General features: G+C 32.4%; 2 protein-coding genes and 1 long non-coding RNA gene across 3 annotated transcripts in view; 2 read left to right on the top strand and 1 right to left on the bottom strand.

Moving 5' to 3' along the window:
* Nelf-A (Negative elongation factor A) overlaps window positions 1–11,133 on the bottom strand; it is a 28,653-nt gene extending 17,520 nt beyond the window's left edge. Inside the window, exons 1-4 of the mRNA XM_073079837.1 lie at window positions 10,924–11,133; window positions 3,568–3,822; window positions 1,496–1,673; window positions 403–558 (exon numbers count right to left, since the gene is read on the bottom strand). Coding sequence (XP_072935938.1) covers window positions 403–558; window positions 1,496–1,673; window positions 3,568–3,822; window positions 10,924–11,133 — 799 coding nt within the window. The remainder of the gene's footprint in view (window positions 1–402; window positions 559–1,495; window positions 1,674–3,567; window positions 3,823–10,923) is intronic.
* Window positions 11,134–12,331: 1,198 nt separating this feature from the next.
* LOC140745102 (uncharacterized) lies at window positions 12,332–14,339 on the top strand. Its single transcript, XR_012102622.1, has 2 exons — window positions 12,332–12,495; window positions 13,104–14,339. It is a non-coding gene; the product is annotated as an uncharacterized LOC140745102 (long non-coding RNA).
* A 1,196-nt stretch (window positions 14,340–15,535) lies between these two features.
* Window positions 15,536–17,663, top strand: LOC140747349 (uncharacterized). Its single transcript, XM_073079750.1, has 4 exons — window positions 15,536–15,861; window positions 15,981–16,699; window positions 17,047–17,395; window positions 17,480–17,663. Exons 1-4 carry the CDS (start codon window positions 15,736–15,738, stop codon window positions 17,546–17,548), a joined length of 1,263 nt encoding a protein of 420 aa, XP_072935851.1. The 5' UTR covers window positions 15,536–15,735; the 3' UTR covers window positions 17,549–17,663.
* The last annotated feature ends 4,083 nt before the right edge of the window (window positions 17,664–21,746 follow it).

Raw genomic sequence — 21,746 nt, 5'->3', positions numbered from 1 at the left:
TAATATAATATTAAAATAGAAATAAATAATTGTAAGATAGTGCAAGCTGTGGCATACTGAGTATTATAAAATAAACTATGTAGCGCAATATGCAGCAATTTTTTAAAAAATAAATTTGGCTTTGCAAGTCCCATCAGGGCACACACCCGGCGCGCTGAAGAGTCGCCGACGGATACGTCTTGGAGGACATACATTAAATAGTAATACTACTTGTTGTTCGCCATAATTCTAGAAACGATTGTCGAATTACGGCACTTTTTGAAATGAAATGAAATATATTTATTTTGTATAGGCCAACGCCGGCACTTACAAATTGTCAGGTACAATATTTTTCTTAAACTACTCCGGTAGTATCGGAACGCGAGTATTATATTATAGAAAGTTAAATTCAAAACGTCGTACCGAGCTTTCTCCTCTTCTTGATCTGCGCGTGCGTGGCGGGCTGCTCGGTGATGTCGAGCAGCTTGATGCCGGAGCGCGGCGGCGGCCGCGAGATGGCGGGCGCCACGCGCGCGCCCGTGCGCGCCGCCCAGCGGGACGGCAGGCCCTTGAGGGGGGCTGGAGGGGAATGTTACTCTTAGTACTAGCTGTAAGTTGTATCATCATCATCATCATCATCATCATCATCAACCCATTACTGTCCCACTGCTGGGCACGGGTCTCCTCTCATAATGAGAAGGATTAGGCCATAGTCCACCGCGCTGGCCAAGTGCGTATTGGTAGACTTCACATACCTTTAAGATTTTTTTTTATAAATCTCTCAGGTATGCAGGTTTCCTCACGATGTTTTCCTTCACCGTTTAAGCAAGTGATAATTAATTTCTAATACGCACATAAATTTGAAAATCAGCGGTGCGTGCCTGGGATTTGAACCTCGGACCCCTCGATCGAGAGGCCGCGTTTCTTAACCACTAGGCTATCACTGCGTAAGTTGTATGCAATCTACATAGTCTGTCGAAGGCCTAGACTAACGGAGGAACAAACAATGGTTCAATAATAATGATGGTTTTTACATAGCACTGATGGCTTAGTGGTTAAAACTTGGTCTCTCAATGGGGGTACGAGGTATAGATCGAGGCATGAAACTCATTTTTTTTTAGTTTTATGTGTATTACAAATTAATTACACTCGCTATCAAAGTGACGGAAAACATCGTGCGGAAACCACCACACCTGAAATTTCATTAAATAAATCAATTATATAGACAAAAATTTCTCAAAGATGAGGTGTTACCATACTCAGAGGACACCGGTTGCATTCCATCAAAAATTCCGGATTTTTTATTATGGTACTGAGGACGCAGGTAGCAAGGAGGCTTTTTCTGGGTCAAAACCCGGTGTTTCTCACATGCTTCTAGACCCAAACTTCAAACCAGAACACAGCAGCGCTTAACACTGCTGTTATTAAGATATAGGTGTGGCGGTGGCGCCGTCGAAGTCGAACCATAGAGGGTTCTACTATGAAGGTTCATGTACACTACAGAACAATAACTCACTGGTATCAGTCATTTTCCTCGGCATCCCTCTACTGCGGACGGGCACGGTGGGCGCTTGAGCCTTCTTCTGGTTGGCTTGCACCTCCGCAGCCTTCGCTAACAGATCGCTACGTAGCGCCACAGACTTCGGTTTACGTTTCAATGTGAAATGTTTCACGGGGTTCGGTTGCTGTCCTACCTGCAATTGGTTTGGTATAACGTAATAATATTATATAATAATTGCATAATACAAGCAGGATACAAGACAGTTTAAAGTTGGTGGAAATAGAGTTTATGATACCAAATTAAAAAAAGAAACAGATGCCATTTTGCATTGCAAATTTACAAAATATTTTGACTTTTTGTAATGTAGAGGTAGCAAATGTGCATGCAGTCCATCTGATCAGTGGCAACTGCCGCCCACCAATATCGATAATCAACTTCAGATAGGATAAGAATCCTATCTAAGACCTGCCCTGCTATCTCTGAGGGCTAAGGTAGTATCTCTTATATCACACCCTTTAAACTAAAACACATCAGCGCTAAACAAAATTTATATAAGTATCAAATAGATGCAGTGATTCTCAAGTCGATTCATACATGTTTCACCTAATATTTTTTTCATTCTCTGCCAAACTGTACCCCCATTTCTTAATATGCGTATTTTAAAATATTTTCATAGGAATTATTTTCAAAGTAACCATATCGTCCTAATAATGAGCGGTGAACAAAATTGCATCATGCAATAATCAATTACAATTGTATTGTGAAATTAGGCGATTTATGGCTGATGTAAGAAATAATTTTTTTACAGAAGTACACAGTTTCATACAAATAATTTATTCAGTTCCCTTGATGAGCAAGTTTTTTGAATATAATCTAAGATTTTTAATACATAAAGTACAATATTGTACCAAGCTCCTTAGAATTATAGTCGAGCATAAAATAAATTCAGGTAATCTGTGTTATTCGCTACATAACATTATCATAATAGTTTCAGCTGCTTCCAAAATAATGTTAAATGATTAGTAAATGTAAATTTTCATATGACACTTAGAAAACTCTTTTTAAGAAATAATAATTTTTTAAATTATGATCCAACAGTATACTTTCCTGAGACTGTAGCTGTACAATTGCCTAAATTGCCTGAACAGACATCATTAGATGTGTAGTCAGGTTTGAACCCGCGAACTCTTCGCGTAAGATTCGCGTGTGGCGATAAGCGTGCCACGCGAGTGTAGTATATAGATTTTATGTAAATACTTAAGTACACAAGCATTTTTAGACATTACATCATGGTATTTCCAATTTCGAGTGTGCTTAATCGATTGTTTCTAGCTATTGTAAAACAAGTGTGAAGTTTTCGTTTAAGCCTTTAAGAGTTTCTTGTTATTATGTGTACTACTTAAATATGAAACGAAGCACGTTAATATTTATAAAGTGGTTTCCATGAAAATAGACTTTAAAGGGCCTCTTTCCTGTCATGCATATATGGCTGCACGCGTCTTTATGTACATGTTCATTGCAGTCTCTTCCCGACCCGCATGCGAATGGCCGGCACGGCATCTGGTAATTAACAGTATGCCATATACACGCGTGCTAGCGTAAGGCCGCGTGACAGGAAAGAGGTCCGAGAACTCGGAATTGAATAATGCAAAAAAAAATTAATTACTTTTTTCCAACCCACGAAAATTGTTTAATGTAAATTTAACATAAAAAATAATTTACGGTTCATATAATAGATATAAAGATTGAATTTGCCTTATTTATTAATAACATAGCTATTATAGATACATGCACAACAATAAGATATGTTTTCATTTGGAAAATGGAAATTTAATTTTCCAATTTCAAGTCAATTTCAAGTTCAAAGCAAGGTAACTCGATTTTTTTTTATAATATAAGAGAAGCAGACGAGCATACAGTCTACCTGATGGTAAGTGGCTACTGCCGCCCATGGATATGTGTAATCAACCCCAGATAGGATTAGATATTCCTACCTGAGGCCGGAGTCGAACCACAAAGGGTTCTACCACCTTCAAAACCACCTTTGATAACCTCATTTTTTAATATCAGTTGAAAGTATTACTCACCACAGACACTAAGGCATTTTTATTTAAATATAGGCACTCAAGCGGTAATAATCCTAGATCTGAATGTTTGGCTAAGGCTCTTCTCAGCTCCCCAATCATGTCGCTGAAAATCGGTCTGGTCTCGTCAAACTCGGCTATCTCTGTATTAAGGGTTCCGGCTGACGGGAAGGTCTTGAGGACTTCGGCGAGCATGGCCACCCACAGGTCAGAGTCCACTGCTGCCACCTCAATGATCTCTTCGAGCTCATTTTTCCACTGAAAATTGAAATAAATTTATATTATACATTTTTGTACATTATTTTTATTTATTACAAGTAGTATTTTTATTTATTAAGTAGCAAACAACAATGTATACACCTAATTGTAAGTGGCATTAACCCTCTAACATCTACCCATGGACATTTATAATCAACTACAGATAGGATTAGAATATTCTCTGAGGTTGGCCCCATATGCATAATTATTATGGAACACTCACTCACATCTTTCTCTTACTCTGACTATCTCTTATCCTCTTAATAGAGTTAATTTATAGGACAGAAATAGGTGTGACTGTATCACACCTCTAAATCAAACCACATAGGTTCCTACCACTATAGGTTTCATACCGGTAGAACGATATGTGTATATTTCTAAATATTCTATACATTTTTTATATCTGAACATACTGCAACTTGTAATTGGATTACGAGTAAATCTGTAAAGGTCGCAAAGGGAGAGAACAACAATTAAATTATTGTAGAACAGACAGAATGACCTGATATGGTAAGACAAATTCCTAGCATTTTCATTCAAATATTTTACATATTAATTAATTTACATGAGTATTGAAAAATAGTATTTATCCTATATAGCTTGTATTATACTTAGACTACCAGATATCTAGATTAGATTGCTAGAACATACATACAAAGTTTTTGCCATAATAGTTTTTTACTAACTATTAGCAGTATAACTTATTTTAAAAGCCACTGGGCAATTTAATCCTTGATTGATAACCTTGAAAGCTGGTGAGTAACACACAGTACTTTTACTGAATGAAATTCAATCAAATGTTATAATAATTGAAAGTCAAACTGTAACTGGACGATATACTTTGTCTTATTTTTCTTATTGATAATGTTTTAATTTCATTGGTAATAATGTTTATACTATGATATTAATAACAATAAAACTTTGATTAGTGATCATTGTATAGAAACTTTTATGGTAGTGTTGGTAATGTAATACATAAATAAATAAATGATGAAAATAATACTTTAAAATATTGTTTTATTCATTTATATTTACTATTAATAAAGACACTTTTAATACTAAATTAAAAATTATATTAACCATATTATGATCTATTTTTATCTTATATTAAAAATGAGAAGATTACTTATTAAGAAGATAGTAGTAGAAGATAGGTAGATAGTTCACACAGTGCACTAGGTGATGTAAATGAAATATGCAGTTTATTTGGTGCTTTTATTTAAATGTTTGTCTGTATGTCCTTTATAGAATCATAAACTATGTTTGGATGCAGGCAAAATCTAGTCAACAGACCAGAACAGTAATAACTGTAATTCAGATACCTTGAAAGTTTATAACAATGGGTTATGTATTATGTACTAGAACACATAATACATAACCATAATACATATACAGGGTGAATTTTTCAAACGGGCCTTCAGGGCCATAACATCAAATAATTAGTTGATTAACCGACAAATTCTTCAATGGTATGACTTATGTATGTTTCTAAAGAATTATACATAAATCATTTGTTATGTATAATCCTTGAGGATTAGTATGCCAATGTATGGAAAAATATGTATTTTCTTCAAAATTTTCCGTTTCCTATAATTTGTCATATAACATTACTTCCCAGATTTTGATCCTTATAAGCAACACTATCAGATAGTGGAATAATATAGAGGGTGTATTTTCTTTCAAAATGAACTCGTTCGATTCCCGGCTAGGGAAAAAGTTATTTTAAAAAAGTAATGATGCAGTTTTAGTTTTTATCAAAATCGGCCTCGTAACTCCTTTCAGCATTTTTTGCTTATCCTTATAGTTTCGGATTTGGCCCTGAAGGCCCGTTTGAAAAATTCACCCTGTATACTAATGATACAGTATACACTGCTAATTTGCAAACCACTTATTGCAATGTCATTGCAAGCCAGTGATTCACGTTTTTAACAACAAACTTTTTTTTGTTTTATTTTTTATTTCATCTGGTAGTAAAACATATTAATTATATTACAAAATAATATACATTAAAATATTAGAGATAATAAACATAATTTAATTAAACTAAAAGAGTATATAAACTAACAGAAACTTAGTAACAAAATTATTATTATATTATTATTTATATGTACATATGATACTATAAAATATACCTAAAAGGTTTTTTTTATAAATATTTATTAGGAATCTTATGTATGCAATCTTTGACTAATAGACGCCTACTTCTTATCAGTTTAATGATTATCACTTATACTACTATATATAATAACATAGTTTATATTTATAACTTTACATTTGGATACCTGGATATGTGACAAAAAACCATAAACTTCATCATACGAGGGTACGTTTTTAAGTTCGCGGAATGAGGGACAAGGAGCGAAAATAAAATGTCAAAATTATTTTTCTTTTTCTACATATTCTCCTGCAAGACGAATGCATTTTTCAGATCTTTGTATTAACTTATTTAAACCCTCATAAAAAAATGTTTTGTCCTTGTCGGAAAAATACGAGGAAATTGCGTCCTTTACTTCTTCGTCTGTAGAAAATTTCTTTCCACGAAGCTCTTTTTTCATTTTTGGAAAGAGATAATAATCGCTGGGAGCCAGGTCTGGACTATAGGGTGGGTGTTTTACAATATCAAAGCCCACCTTATGCAGGGCAGCCAGTGCAATACGGCTCTTGTGTACGGGCGCATTGTCGTGCAACAGCAGGACACCTCTGGATAATTTTCCTCGTCTTTTTTCTTTGATGGCTTCTTTTAACCGCTCCAAGATTGTTGCGTAATATTCTCCGGTTATAGAGACACCTTTATCTTTGTAATCTATTAACAAAATTCCTTCTGCATCCCAAAAGACTGTCGCCATGAGTTTGCCGGCCGATTGTGACACCTTAAACTTTTTAGGAGTTGCTGTACCCTTTTTATGCCACTGCATGGAGTCTTGTTTAGACTCAGGTTCATAATGGTGAACCCAAGTTTCATCTCCAGTAACAATTCGATTCAGTACAATATCCTTATCTTCTCCACAGAGGTTCAAAAACGCACGGGAACATTCAACGCGCTGTTGTTTCTGAGACGGCGTGAGCATTCTCGGCACCCACCGCGCGCTGACCTTAGTCATGCCAAGATGGTCATGCAGAATTTTAAAAATGGTTGTATCCGATACTCCAACCATTTCTGCAAGCTGTTTCTTCTTTAGCCGAGCATCTTCCAGTACTAATTTTTCGACTTCCGCTATCGTTTCCGGAATGGTCACCTCAACAGACCGTCCTGGTCGTGGGTCGTCTTCAAGTGAATCCCTGCCTTGCTTAAAAAGGTTGTTCCACTTGTAAACCATCGTTTTTCCAGGGCAAGAGTCCCCGTAAACCGATGACATCTCTTCCATTATGATTTGCACAGACTTTCCTTGCTTGGTAAGGAACTTTATAACGGCGCGATGCTCGATTTTCTCCATACTTCCAATTTTCTTCCGGATTGAGTTGTTTAATTGTCGATAGTTTTAAAACTAATGATGCAATTGTGATAAAACTTTATATTTGTACTATTTATGAGTCACTTAACACGTACCGCCCTTAACGAGCCCGCTATCCCCCCTCCAACCCTGCCATTCCGCGGACTTAAAAACGCACCCTCGTAGCTTAGATAAGTGCCTCGCTGGGAATCAAACTTAGAACCTTATGTATGATAGACAGCTATGAAGATCACTACTACAGGCCCATAATAAAAACATTATTAGAGTTTGGTCCTAAGCTTTAGTATAAATTTTCTATTTGAAAAAATATTAACTTGTTATAGTAGCAATTAAATGTACAAAATTTTTGTTAAACAAAAAAACTTCAATGTTATAACCTATTCAATTATAGGTAATTTAAAACATACGTTAGGATTTTAAGATTAATGTATGTCAAAATACTAGTGTTTAGTATATGAATCTGAGGTCTAAATAAATTCAAATTCAAATTTCAAAATTAAAATTTCATTTATTCAAAATTGATTCATATAGAATACTTTGTGAAAGTCAACAAACTACCACCGCTTCGGAAGGTATTTCGCTATGGAGAAGAAGCGGCACAAGAAACTCCATACGTGTGCATATTTGCATCTTTTAAAGGGTAAATAATATACAATTTTACATAGTGGTACAGTCAGCGTCATATAGTACGTAGCAGTCAAGATTACCAAATACATGGAAACATTCAATATGACCATTAAGAATGGCTCAACCAAAGCGATCAAAATGTTCAGACCATCCTCCGTGTACAAATATACCGGAGCACGCACAACACCAAATACTTGATAACATCCAAGTCGGCATTAGTACCGTGACAATCACAACGCCACTGGTTGCCTAACAGCCAAAGTGTCCAAAAGTATGAAGCAACCAAAGTATTCAAAAATATGTAGCACCCAAGTAACTAAAAATATAGCAACACATAATAAAAATTGACTTTATATGACATGCAATAAAGTTCATTGTGCATCATTTTTTCCGATAAGTAAATTGATTAATCATTGACATTGGTCAAGTGCAAGTCATATATGTCAAATGAAGTGGTGCTTCAATGCTTGCTTTGATATATTTAATTCAAAAGCCGAACTAATGTCAAACGATTTCCATTGCGATTGCTATTAAGTTAGACAATAAGGGCGCAGTTTATACAAATTGGGCGGTCCTATCGCTAAAAAAAAAAACAAAACTCATCGGGTGTTAAAAATATATTTTTATAGGTTTAATTATATTTATTTCTTAATTAGAATCGTGTGTAGCCACCGTCTGCTAGAATTACATCAGAAAGACGTCTTCGCATGGATTGTACCGCATTGTAGCAAAAATTGTCTCCTCTCATGGACTCCCAAATTTCTTCAGCATGAGTCCTTAAATTTGCGGTGGTTCGCGCTCGAGTACTGTCCCACACTTGAACCATTTTGCCCCATAAGTTTTCAATCGGGTTTAGGTCGGGGCTATGAGGTGGCATCGAAATTAACTCCAGGTCTCGGTTACCTTCCAAGTAATTTTGAACAATTCTGCAGTTATGCACGGAACTGTTATCTTGGACAAATCTAATCCTTTCATGTGGAAATAAAAATCCTGGCGGTTGGAAGCAAAACGTTTTCTAGGATGTCTTTATATCGGAGACCAGTCATTCTTCCTCCCACCTCGACTAGCTCTCCCGGTCCGCTTTGGGTCATCCATCCCCAAAATCCTGAGGTGATGCGACCACTGCGATTGTTAGGGAGAACATTTCTTTCATCATACCTTGTGTTCGATGTTCGGTATAGAGATAACCGTCCCTGGGCAGATGAACAAAAAACTTTTTCATCTACAAATATCACATTATCAAAATTGTAATTTAAGTAATTTCGTGCGAATTGTAAACGTTGCGCTTTAAGCCTCGGCGTTAATATAGGCTTTTTAGCTGGAATACGATGGCGTAACCCATTTTCTCGTAGACGTCGTCTTATTGTGCGCTGTGATACGCCAAATTCCACAGATATATTCCTGGAGTTTATAAATCAATTACTTATAGCTCGCTGCACTATATTTCTATCGTGAGTTGTACTTGTTTTACGTGGACGACCAAACGAGACATGGTTACGCACTTTGCCATCTTTCTAACCAACGGTATACGGTGTTTCTCTAAGAGAAAGAAAAAATATTTGAATAGATGCGAATATTTCGATAGGTAGGTAACTCTTTTAAAGCGATACTTACGGATATTCCGAGTTCATTTGATATATCTGTTACGGAAACACCTTCCTCCTTCAAATATATAATTCGATGCTTTGTGGTTTCATTAATACGATATGTAGCCATATTTATGCCACGAAGCACTAATATTGCATCAATAGATATTATTTGTAACTTGCCTTAGTATTAAACTTGACATTGATTTGAATTATAGATATTGACATACAATGATAAATAATAGAACGACATGCCAATAACATTAGGTTGCCTAAAGAGGTTTTCATATTTGAGAAACTGTTTATTTCTATAACAAGTAAAGTAGTTTATTTTTCTAATGTTCCATATTTTTGAACGCTTAGAATGCTTGGATACCATTGGCGAGATGACTGTAACTATGTTTATGGTGTTTTGACTGAACCCATGTATATGGCATTTTAAACGTCTCGGTCCTTTGAGCGACTATATTGTTGTCAACAATAAGGAACCTTTGCTTGTACCGATATTATCGACTTTTTGGTTGCGTCTATTTATTTGTATATCCTGAGTGTCTCTTACTATTTGACGCTGACTGTACATATAATTAATTTTTGATGTTGGAGCTGGAGTTGTCATACCATACGGATTTATCATTTAAGTACTGATTTACATTATAATAAGCTTTTTTAGAGTAATATATAATAATAATATTAATAAGTAAATCTGTTAATACGGAAATCATATTTGGTACCTGAATGGTCAATCTGATTGTGTGCCCTGACAGAATTGTTCATGCTTGCATCAAGTAAAGGGTTCTTCATTTATGTTCTTATTAACTGATATAAACATTATTTCAATTAAGTAAATAGCCCTATTGAATTATTATCCTTGAGGTGAAAGGCTAATTAGTATTTGATATATATTCTACATAAGTCCTAAACGCGATATAAAACGAATACCTAGACAAAATATTTCGTTTTTATTAAAATATTATTATACATAATGGTATTTGTATGTCGTAAATCAAGGATTCATAATAAGCTCAATAAGTGAGTTTTCCAAGCTATTTAATTCTAAATATCAACAAAATAAAGGCGGTAACGTGCAAATTATCAATATTGTTATTGTTTTTCTTGGTTATGTATGAGATCCAACAGTCCATGCTGTTAATTCAACCAATAGCACCTATCAAATCACGTTTACTGCATTAAATTTACATAACCTTATCAAAAAATTGTCGGTTATTTGATTCCTCATAACACATTTTGTTTACATCGCTTCCTAAACATATATTTTTCAATTTTTCCCTATATTATTTTATGACAACAAATAAAAGTAGTCTATAATTGAGCGATATGTTATCTCACTCTAACGCATATAAATAAATGACCAGTGACAGAGATGATGAATACAAAACAGTTACGCAAAACCATAGAACATCAAAGAGAAAAGTTACCTCTTCAACATTTCTGCGCGGGATATGAAAGAAACTTAGCAATAATTTTAGTTTCACTTGTGTTTGTAAGTCTGGAAAACAATCCTTTATATTCTTCAGAACTTCCGCGTTTAATTGTGTACAAATTGAACCACTTGTCCACGAATCATTCGACGTCCCGAGTTTATTGTGGAGCCACAAAGATGTGTCACTATCCCGCACGTTCGCCATCTTGTAACTGAGATAGTGACGTTTCCATTTTGTATGCATGTGGCCTTTGAATTGTCGTTGAAAAATGCAAGAACCGAATATTTTTAATTTCTTAATAAACAAATATAAACACATATAAGATATTAAAATATGATTTAAAATATATTAATTACAATAAATTATTGAATCATCAAAATAAAATTATATAACTTTTCAATTCCTCTATTACTTACGTTATATAAACATACAAAAAAATATTTTCATGATATGATTATATAATATACAATATTATTTTACTGATTTTTACACATTTTACTAATATTATTACTCTCAAATGATTTTAACCTCTCCGACGACTATTGCACACTTATGTGCTATAAACCGAATATTACCGTTCGCTCGACTATTGCACACATGTGTGCTATGGCTACCTCGCGAAACAAAATTCACATTTTTATCTTTATCTTACATTATTTTTACAAGGTGTCTGAGACAAAAATGAAGAAAAATAAATTATACACGAATTTGCTACAGAAAATTAAAAGCATCCATATAATATTTGATATTTTTAGACATTTAAAATTATACACTGTCAACATCGTATTACGCATAGATTTAAGTCATTTAAGTACTTTTAGTTTATGGCGGGAGTTCGGATTGTGCAGTTGTTGTGATTTGTTTTGTGTGTTTATAAATGAAACAGTAAGTAAAATGTTATTTATTACTGATATTATGCATTATTAGACCTTAGTTTTATTGTATAATAGTGTTTCGTATCAATTTCTATAACATAATAGTATAATTATCTTCATAACAATAATATTGATTTTACTTCATCAAGACTATAAAACAAAATGTTTATGTCGTTTTATGTCATGGTTTAAAGTATTTTTGTGAAAATAATAAATAATAGTATGAAAGAAGGGAATTTATAATGAAAAAAAGACATTCGATATTTTGTTCATTATTACGAACATTTATTTCGTATTGTACGGCTTCGGATAAACAAGCGCTAGGGACGTGCCGTACCGATTACATCGTCATTACCGTTTTCATGTTATATCGATTTTCTTCCTAAACAATAACTTTAGTATTATTCAAAAGATTTATTTATAGTATACAATTATGTGTAATCTTATTTTTGAATAACTAAAACTTTGTAAATATAAAAGCTATCGTTTGTTATTATTTTATTTTGATGATTACTACGTATATAATATAATTATGTTTTTTTTTTCGTAGTATTGGGAACTTCAGAAATCCTTTTTCCAAAACTGCTGCTGTACTTTTTGGGATTGAAATATTGAAACAGAAAATAAGAAATAACAGATAAACAGATAATAAAATGAAAAGCGGTGTGTTCGTTATAAAGTTGATCATCAAGTAAGTAATTATCAATAAATTATATGTAATACTAATATAGGTATACCTCTTGGACAACCACAATAATTATGTATGGCATTACGTTTTCTTTTATAATATAGGAGTAGCAGACGAACATGCAGTCTACCTGATGGTAAGTGGCTACTGCCGCCCATGGACATCTGTAATCAACCCTAGATAGGGTTAGATATTCCTACCTGAGGTCGGCCACAGATGCGCCACTACCCCTGAGGACTAAGCTGGAACGCCTCGGAAAGTCTGTCTCCCTTACCACACCCTTCAAAACGGAAAACAGCAGCGCCTTACACCGCTATTATTAGGTAGAAATAGGTGTGGCGGTGGTGCCGCCGGAGTCGAACCACAAAGGGTTCTACCACCTTCAATTATTAGGTAGAAGTAGGTGTGGCGGTGGTGCCGCCGGAGTCGAAAATTCGATAAGTCGAGTTTTATCAGGGGTTTGGTTTATCGTAAGATTTTTACCACCTTTTCTATAGGTAAACACCATTTATGTATATCCGTAGGTATAGACTTTTAACGCCTTTTGAATAGATGGATACTTTATATACTTTTTATTTATGTGTTCTTGATTTTATGTTTGTTTGTTTCAGTCATGATTTCAAAGAAGTTTGTCATTTGACTTGTCAGAAAACATGAAAACCTTTAAAAATATAAGGAAATCTGTCAGGCGACGAGTCAGTTGTTTGTACAATGACAGCTACGGTTTTTGTATGTGATATGGTCGATCCTATCGATAATCGTATTATCGGTTATAGGTGTTGTAAGTTGGTTAGTTATAACAAATAACATGTAGATACAGGAAAATATTTATCACTAATATAACTGATGCCAATGTGTTAAATTAAAACTTCAAAGTGTGTACATTAAAATAAATTAAATTTATATGAAGGACAAAATTTTCAAGCGACCCTTCATAGCTAAAACCAAAACTATAAGAATGAATAAAAAGAGCGGATAGGAGTTACGAGGGCAATTTCGATAGAAAGTAAATCAATCAATAGATATTTTAAAAATGTATTTGACTACCAGGCAACGAACGAGTTAATTTCGAAAAAGCACTACTATAAAAGTAAAAAACGTATAATTTTACCATCAAATAGTGTCGCTTATAAGAATTATATTCTGGGAAATAATTATAAATGACAAACTAAAGGAAAAGGCTAAATTTTTAAATAAACATATTTTGTAAAATAATAACATTAATCCTGTAGCTATAGATATATTTTGTCATTACCATGTCGATAACGCAAACCAATAAAATTATACTCTACGAAAATTGCTCAACATGCCTAAAGATTTTTTTCAGGAACACAAACAAAGTTTGAAGAATTGTTATTGTTAATTTCAACAACACTGTCTTGTAATAAAATTACGCTAAAAATAAATAAACTCCGTTATACAAATGGAAGTGATAATAATATTCTTATCTGTACCATCATAATAAAATATAAATGTAAACTAAAATCATATTATTATAATGTGGCATGATGATCGTGCGTATATACCGATATTGGAACGGTCACATCACTAGTACTTCTCCGACTAGTCCGACAGTGTTTTGTTTTATGGTCATCTTTGTGTAATTTTGATAATTATTTCACATTTTTTGTGTATCGGACGTTTATTGTGTTATTTGTTATGTGTGAAAGTAAAATATTTTGGTTTTATTGTAAAAAATGGAACATTCTTTCGTTGTTCGTGAGTTTTCTATGACAAAATCAAATTTATTGTAAGTTGTTATTTTAGTGTAACAAAGTGCCGAAATAGTATTTATATCAGTCATTTTGTAATTTTAGAAGAATAAAATAAAAACTTGTATGACTCTGTGTTGTTTTTATTGTAAAACTCCTCAATTATTCATAAAATAGATAGCTTCTAACGAAGTAGTGTAACATGTTTTGCACCTAATTTTTTTGTAATATTTCTTACAGAATAAACACAACACACGATATAATAGCATATTATATTTTATTACAAACCAGAAAAACAAATAATATAATAAATTATTACACTTTTTTTAGCATATAACTTCGAAATCGTTCATGTCAAAGATTTAAGTGAATACAACAAAAAACACTATTATCGAGCACTGAAACGTTATATCATACGATAATACACTTAATAATGAATCGATCACTTTTTATTTCATGCAAAAATATTAATTATTTTTACGTAATCCGTCAATAAAGTAAACGAAAAATTTAGTAGCCATTTTCTAAAAAAAATTTTTTTCGCGGGTGAGTTAGCTGTAGAGAAGTTGTCAATGTCAAAGTGAGTGGAAGTGTTAAACAGTAACAAAAAAATGTCTATGGCCAATTTTACAGGTGTGGATATGTTATGGGGCGTTTACATAGGTTGCTTTGACTTTCGTATTTGATTGCAAACACAGAACACCATAGAGTATTATTATTATACCAGAACACCCATACTCCTAACGGAGATCTACAATGTGAAGACAATAATATTCGTTTAACCCTATTCAAACGCATTGCATGCAAATTAAATATCAATATATACTTTAATTTTAATATGAGTTAACTTAATGTATGATATTTGCTACAAGATTTGTTATAATATTTACAAATAACTATAATAGTTATTTGTAACATGTTTTATTGACAAACATGTTGACAAAATACTTCTCCCATCGGTCTTTGCAATGTGATTGATGAAAATTAAGCAAATTTCAATCTCTCACCTAATGTAAACAAGTCAAATCGCTTAGCGAATACGGAGGCGGTGACGCATTCGATGATCGACCTAATGTGAACGGGCCATTACTTATAATTTTAACCACAGACCTTCGATCACTAATAAGAACTCACAGACCTATATTTGTTTTGCACCCAAATTTTAACACACACGTCATGCTGGTATTATTGGCTATAGTAGTTAATAATAAACAATTAATAATTTTCATTGAGATAAAGCCAAACCAGTTTCAAATAGGATTTCCCATCAGACTTATTCATTCATAAATTAAAAATTACTGCATTATAATTTACTATGGTTATTCTCATGGGCTACTATACTCTTTGATTCTCACCATACAATTTCGCGCCAATTTAACTATCATAATAAGCGCCATTTTTAAAGTAAACAAACTTCGCTTCCTAGGAAACGATTGATTTAATAATGCATGTCAAAGATTTAAACTTTAAATACCTTTTTATATAAACAAGGGATTCTTTTTATAAAGCATTTTAAAGTGTATAATTTAACATGTCTGATATTACTGGTGTATTGGCTTTAAATCTTTATGACGAAGAGTTAAACGAAGAAACTACGTTGGATTTGGCTTCGCAAGAATTGGAAATTCTTCCAAACATTAATAACAAATTGTTATGTGTAAGTACTAGAAAATGTATGGTATATTTTATTTTATCATTATTTTTTACATGAATTTACATGAACACTGAGTCACGACTTTACATTTACATTGTAAAGTGATATAAGTGTTTTTACAGGTTGTATATCTGCAGAACAACAAGATCACGGTGATACCTGACGACTTTTTTCCCACTTTGCCTCATTTAATGTGGCTAGATTTACGATGTAACCAGCTTACAGAAATCCCAAAGTCAATAAAGAACCACCAAAGTCTTACCCATTTACTCTTATCCAACAATAAAATATCTTCACTCCCAAATGAATTGGGAACTTTGAAACGATTAAAAGTGCTTCAGTTGAGCGGAAATCCGCTAACTTACCCACCAGAAGGAATAGTAAATGCGGGAATAATCAAACTTTTAAATTTCTTACAAGAAAAGTATATCGACGATCTCTTTTCTCAATCACAATCAGTCGTGTCTGATGAGAATGAGGCTAGCATTAGTAGTTTTAGAGAAACTTCATTTAGCAATGACGCTCGCAGTTACAATTCAGTGCTGGACGAAGAAAAATTGAACAAGGCAAAAGAACCGCTTTCAGTACAGTTTAGTGAGAAAGATATTGACTCTGATGAGGAATACTATACCAAAATTAAAGGGAAATGCCCAAAACTACCAAAAAGTCGACTTAAAACTCTAACGCCACATTGCCAGAGCGCAAAGTATCTTAAAAAAGTTTATACTGACGACAAAGACACTCAAGATGAGAAAATAAAACAATCTTTTTTAAAAGATTTGGCTTTAAAGAAGCATAAAAACTTGCTCGCGACTCGAGACAAAATTATTCAAGGTAAAAAGTAAGTACCTACAATTTACAAGGTAAAAAGTAATTACATCAATGGTAGGGAATACCTACGTAATGTTTCGGACGTGCATTGAACATTTATTCCGATTCGATTATTACAACAACGCTGATACTTATTAACTATTGTTTAGATACTTAAGTATACTAAAGATAAATTTTCTATGAACCATTTTTGTGGATCTATGTAAATTACTAATACAATTGTTCATTCAAAAGAAAATATCTTAAATTTTAGAACTAAAATAATGTAGGTACAGAATTTTCACTATCAAAATTAGAATCACGGTAAACAAAAATTACACTTGAATGATTTTATTGACTCTACAAAAACACTTCCAGGAACATAGAGCTTCTGAGGAATTGGCAACAGAGCTACCGAAGCAAACAATTGCGTATGTTACATGGGGGTAGCTCTTACAAAACAGACCCTAAGAGCTACCCATACGACACTAGCCCTGAGTACATGACTCTCTTAACAAGAGAAGACATTGAGAAAGACTTACCCGATAAATACAGAAAGAGGTTGATCAGGAAGTCTAAACCGACGATTCCTAGGAAAAGTAACAATGATGTGCATTTGGCAATGAAAATTAAGCAATTGTTTGAGAATTTGGAAGCGATCGATTTGAATAGAGAAACTATGACGCCGAGGACAGAACAAAAGGTTTTGCTGGGTGAGATTCAGAAGGTAAGAATAAATATAAAATATCAACCAATTCGAAATTGGAAAGGAAATACTTATTTTTGTGTGAATCATTATTTCTTATTCCAGATATCGGAAATAAAGCAGAAATTAATGGAACTCTCAACGACGAATACAAAGTCAGTGATAGTAGATTAGTGCCTTGATCGAGTAGCAATGACTTGCTTGATTTGGTTAATATCTCTATTTGAATGATAATTTAATATAATGTATTTCTTTCTTTTGTTTATTTATAAAGTTTCAGACATTGAGATTTTTTTATACATTATAATTGAATATTACGTTAATTTGATATTCCTTTATACATCGGGGTAACATATTATGGGGGTAATTTAAAATGCTCTATGTTAGAACTGATAGAAAAACAGCGTTTTGAATCTCAATTGACAATTTATTTAATATCTAACTTTGTCTCGTTTATAAGAAGCTACCCTGATAGTATGTAACTTAATATATCTTCATCATTCAATAGGCTAGATATTATTTAAATCGGATATTTCAAATCTTCTGAAGGTTAAGTTAAGGGGGTTACTAACACCTCTTACAACAATATTATTTTAATCATAATTTTACTTTTTTTGCACAAAATTTAACTTTGTAAGCAAAATATGAAAATTTCAGTTGGTTTTATACAATGGATAAGCGAAAAATTAATAAGGGTTTAAGTTTGTTCAACTGTGTATGACGGAATAATTTACTGTCTTAAGAAGGAAAAAAAACTTTCCTGAACTATGATGGTTTTTAAAAGATGGTGGTAGGCCCCCAGGTCATACTTATAAAGTAAATAAATAATTAAAATTCGGTGAACAATTTACAGTACTCCCATTCGGTATTTTAGATACGTGTAACGCCATCTATTATAATAAAGGCTTTAAAGAAAAGGGTATAAAATAAAATACAGTTTCAAATTTCTCATTTATTGTTTAATCATCTCGATGGCCGGCACCATAAAAGGTCTATATATATAAATAACAATGGAAAACAATATGATATAATACTTAATATTAATAAAAGCCACTCTTTTGTGTACAATACAGATTGTGGTAAATACAAATTCGATATAACTCAATGTTAAATAAGTAAAAAAACAATTATATTTAATTAGCTAAAATATGGTTTTCACGATAATATGAATGTTTTCGCATGATATATTCATGTGTTCAAAAATTAGTAAATTTTACCTTTTTATATTCTGACTACGCTATCAAATCATACTAATAATAATTGAATGAAAACTATTACTTATCTGATACCAAAATATATGCACTAACTCACGCATTACAAATATCGACGGAAAAAATCTCAAAAAAAAATTAAAAATTCAATAATCAATATTTTTCTTAATACTTTGACTTTTGCAAAATGAATTTACTGTGTTGTTAGCATTTACTTTTTTTTTAATTTAGTTTAAATAACACTTTTATGGGTAGTTTAAAAATTAGTAAATTAGCGTATTTTCAAATATCAGACACTGAAAATTTTAAATTCGAAATTTGACTACTTTCATAATATAATCGGATTATGCTTTGTGCCAACTTTGTGTGAATTACAAGTTGTGCTAGGAACTATTGAAATTAAATACAATTGTATAAAATAATAATCGTACATAACCTACTTAACAAAATTATAACATACTGACTGAAAAATATATGTAAAAATAATATACTTTTTAAATATGCTTAGTAGTTACTTTCTTTTTTTTTCATTTTCATTCGGCTTTAACCAAAAGCTATACTTTTATTAAGAAAAAAGAATGTTTAAAACTTAAAATATAGAAAAGAAAATAAAAACGTAATATGAAGCATCCTATTATACTGATTCATAAGATTTTTAATACTAATCTCATCTTTATTGCTATCTGTAGGATTGCACGTAGGCGATATGGTCTTAGGCTCAATTTACATTGCCGCGGAATGGAAGAGAATTTTTGCAAACAAATTCTGCATAGCATAATGAACTTTATGTCAATTGTGGAACGTACAAACTAAATACGTGCCAAAAAAAAGGTTGCGAGTCTTCCGGGGAATCCTCGCGCATTCTCGAGAATTCCCTAAACAACTGTCGGCGCCGTCTGTGGATTTTGTCATAATTGACTTAATGTTCATTATGCTATGCAGAATTTGTTTGCAAAAATTCGCTTCCATTCCATTCCGCGGCAATGTAAATTGAGCCTTAAATGTAAAAACTGCCCGCTATTGAATTATTCATTTACTAGCTTTTACCCGCGGCTTCGGCGCAGTCAGAGGTTTTTATTAGAGATGCGCCGAATATTCGTTTGGTATTCCGTATTCGGTGTATTCGGCATCTTTTTTGCTATTTGTATTCGGCCGAATTATTCGGTTTTGGTGACGAATATGTTCGGTTCGAGTATTTTATTTTCTTGTATATACGACACGGTACAGAACTAAAACAAAAAACTTTTTATGCAAGATTTATGTTATAGTATAAGTTTAAGAACTCCTATGAAGGATGTGTCGAATAAAGCTAATAAAATAAAGAAATTGAATTGAAGTTTATTCAAATCAACATTTGCCTTGAAACCTCAACTCAACATTTTTAGTTTAAAATATACTAAATATTTATTTTAAACCTTATATAAAAGTATTTATTTTTAAAACTCAAATTAACATTTTAAAATATTAATGAATACAAATAACTGGCAAATTGAAAATAATGAAATGGTAAACCGAATAATTCGGCCGAATATGCGGTTCGGTAAATGTTAAACCGAATAGTATTCGGTTATTCGGTGAAACCACTATTCGGCGCATCTCTAGTTTTTTTATATCCTTCGGGAACCTACCTAAAGAAAGTACCTTGAAGGATAGAAGGTACCATATGCGCTTTTACGAATCTGACAAAGTGTGTACAAAATTTCATAACAATCAGTTATGTAGTTATGGAGTAAAAATGTAGCAAGCAAACAAACTAACATTCGCATTTATAATATTATTTAGTATTGAGTTTTTGTAGTATAAAATTTATAACTCCCATCTCCCTTTAGTTAAAAGAAGCAAACTCATTTGAAGTTAGTACGCTCCTTACAAGTTAAATGCTTACTTAGTATAATTACCTACTGGTCTTCAAGTGTTAGTTACATATAGTCAGGTGAATGCAATGTATCAGTTTTTAGAAAATAATAATTATCATTTTTTAATATTTTTTTACTTTTTTGGAATATCCGTATTTTATAAAGTAAAGAAACAAAACAAAGAAACAAAGAATTGCTTCAGAATGAAATATCGGAATGAAAAAAATATATGTAAGGGTACCAACAGACATGCTACTTTTAGCATCATCGATTTAGCTGCTTTTCGGTTACAAGTTATAACATTGGTACAGTCTCTGAAATATGCATTATCGTCGCTAAGGTCTGTCGATAAAATGTAATGCAGCTTCGACATAATGGCCAAATCGCATATCGCAAAAAATAGCATACCTGTTAAAGCTCGGTTTACTCAAAAAATCTGTCACTTAAAATAAACAAACATAATGTAAGATTCTTATATCCCTTACATTACATGTAATACGAAAATATACCACATACATGAAAGAATAACATACCACATAGAAATAGTTGTTTTTTTTTTTTGTATTTTCTTGTCTATATAACAATTTTGTTGCACTGAGCACACACAAAAACTTATAATTTGACATTACTTTCAAATAAAAAGATATTGAAACTTAAAACGTTTTTCTTTATAAAAAGTACCACGCCATTCTGTAGATGCCATTCACGCCATGCTGCCCCAAAATTTACTAAACAATTATTATAATTTTCTATGAACACAGCAAACTTCTTTAATTCACCTAAATTGTTTTAAATTTTGAATAATATTATAATTTCAATAATTACATTTAAAATTAAGGATTGCTATGTTCTTAATTTTCATAATTAATAATTTATAAATTTAAAATTTTGGATCTAGGGCAGTGACATGAAGCTAATTTGAATTGGTCTTAGAAAAAGTTATTTTGCAAGCTGCAATTCCACCTAATGACGCACAATTTCACCTTAAAATATTTACATTTTTCACAATCAGCAGCGTATTATCCATGTTCGATTGATTTGCGGGTAGTTTTAAGGGGCTAAAACTACCTTCATTAATTTAAAATTGCGCGTGTATACTTATGTACACACGTAAGGAGTTATACTTCGTGTCATACTTAAAAAAAATGTATTCTCTCCAAACTTATAAAATTTACAAGCCAAATTGATGATGTCGATCTTACTTGTAGATTTGCAAAAAAATACTTTCATTCCCAAATACCCAAAAATGTATAACTTCTTAAACGTAGAATTCCTATACAAAATGCTGCCGATTATATTTTTTAA

Source organism: Epargyreus clarus, unplaced genomic scaffold (assembly GCF_041222505.1).
Source record: "Epargyreus clarus isolate Ecla_fem2 unplaced genomic scaffold, WU_Ecla_fem_2.2 ptg000002l, whole genome shotgun sequence".
Lineage (NCBI taxonomy): Eukaryota > Metazoa > Arthropoda > Insecta > Lepidoptera > Hesperiidae > Epargyreus > Epargyreus clarus.
The sequence above is the reverse complement of the archived record's forward strand: the minus strand, read 5'-3'. Positions and strand labels throughout refer to the sequence as shown.

Coding starts and splice junctions, on each gene's coding strand:
- LOC140747349 (XM_073079750.1), top strand. CDS start 15,736: ATGTCTGATATTACTGGTGTATTGGCTTTAAATCTTTATGACGAAGAG. Junction 15,862..15,980: donor TTAATAACAAATTGTTATGT/GTAAGTACTAGA, acceptor GTGTTTTTACAG/GTTGTATATCTGCAGAACAA. Junction 17,396..17,479: donor TGCTGGGTGAGATTCAGAAG/GTAAGAATAAAT, acceptor TTCTTATTCCAG/ATATCGGAAATAAAGCAGAA.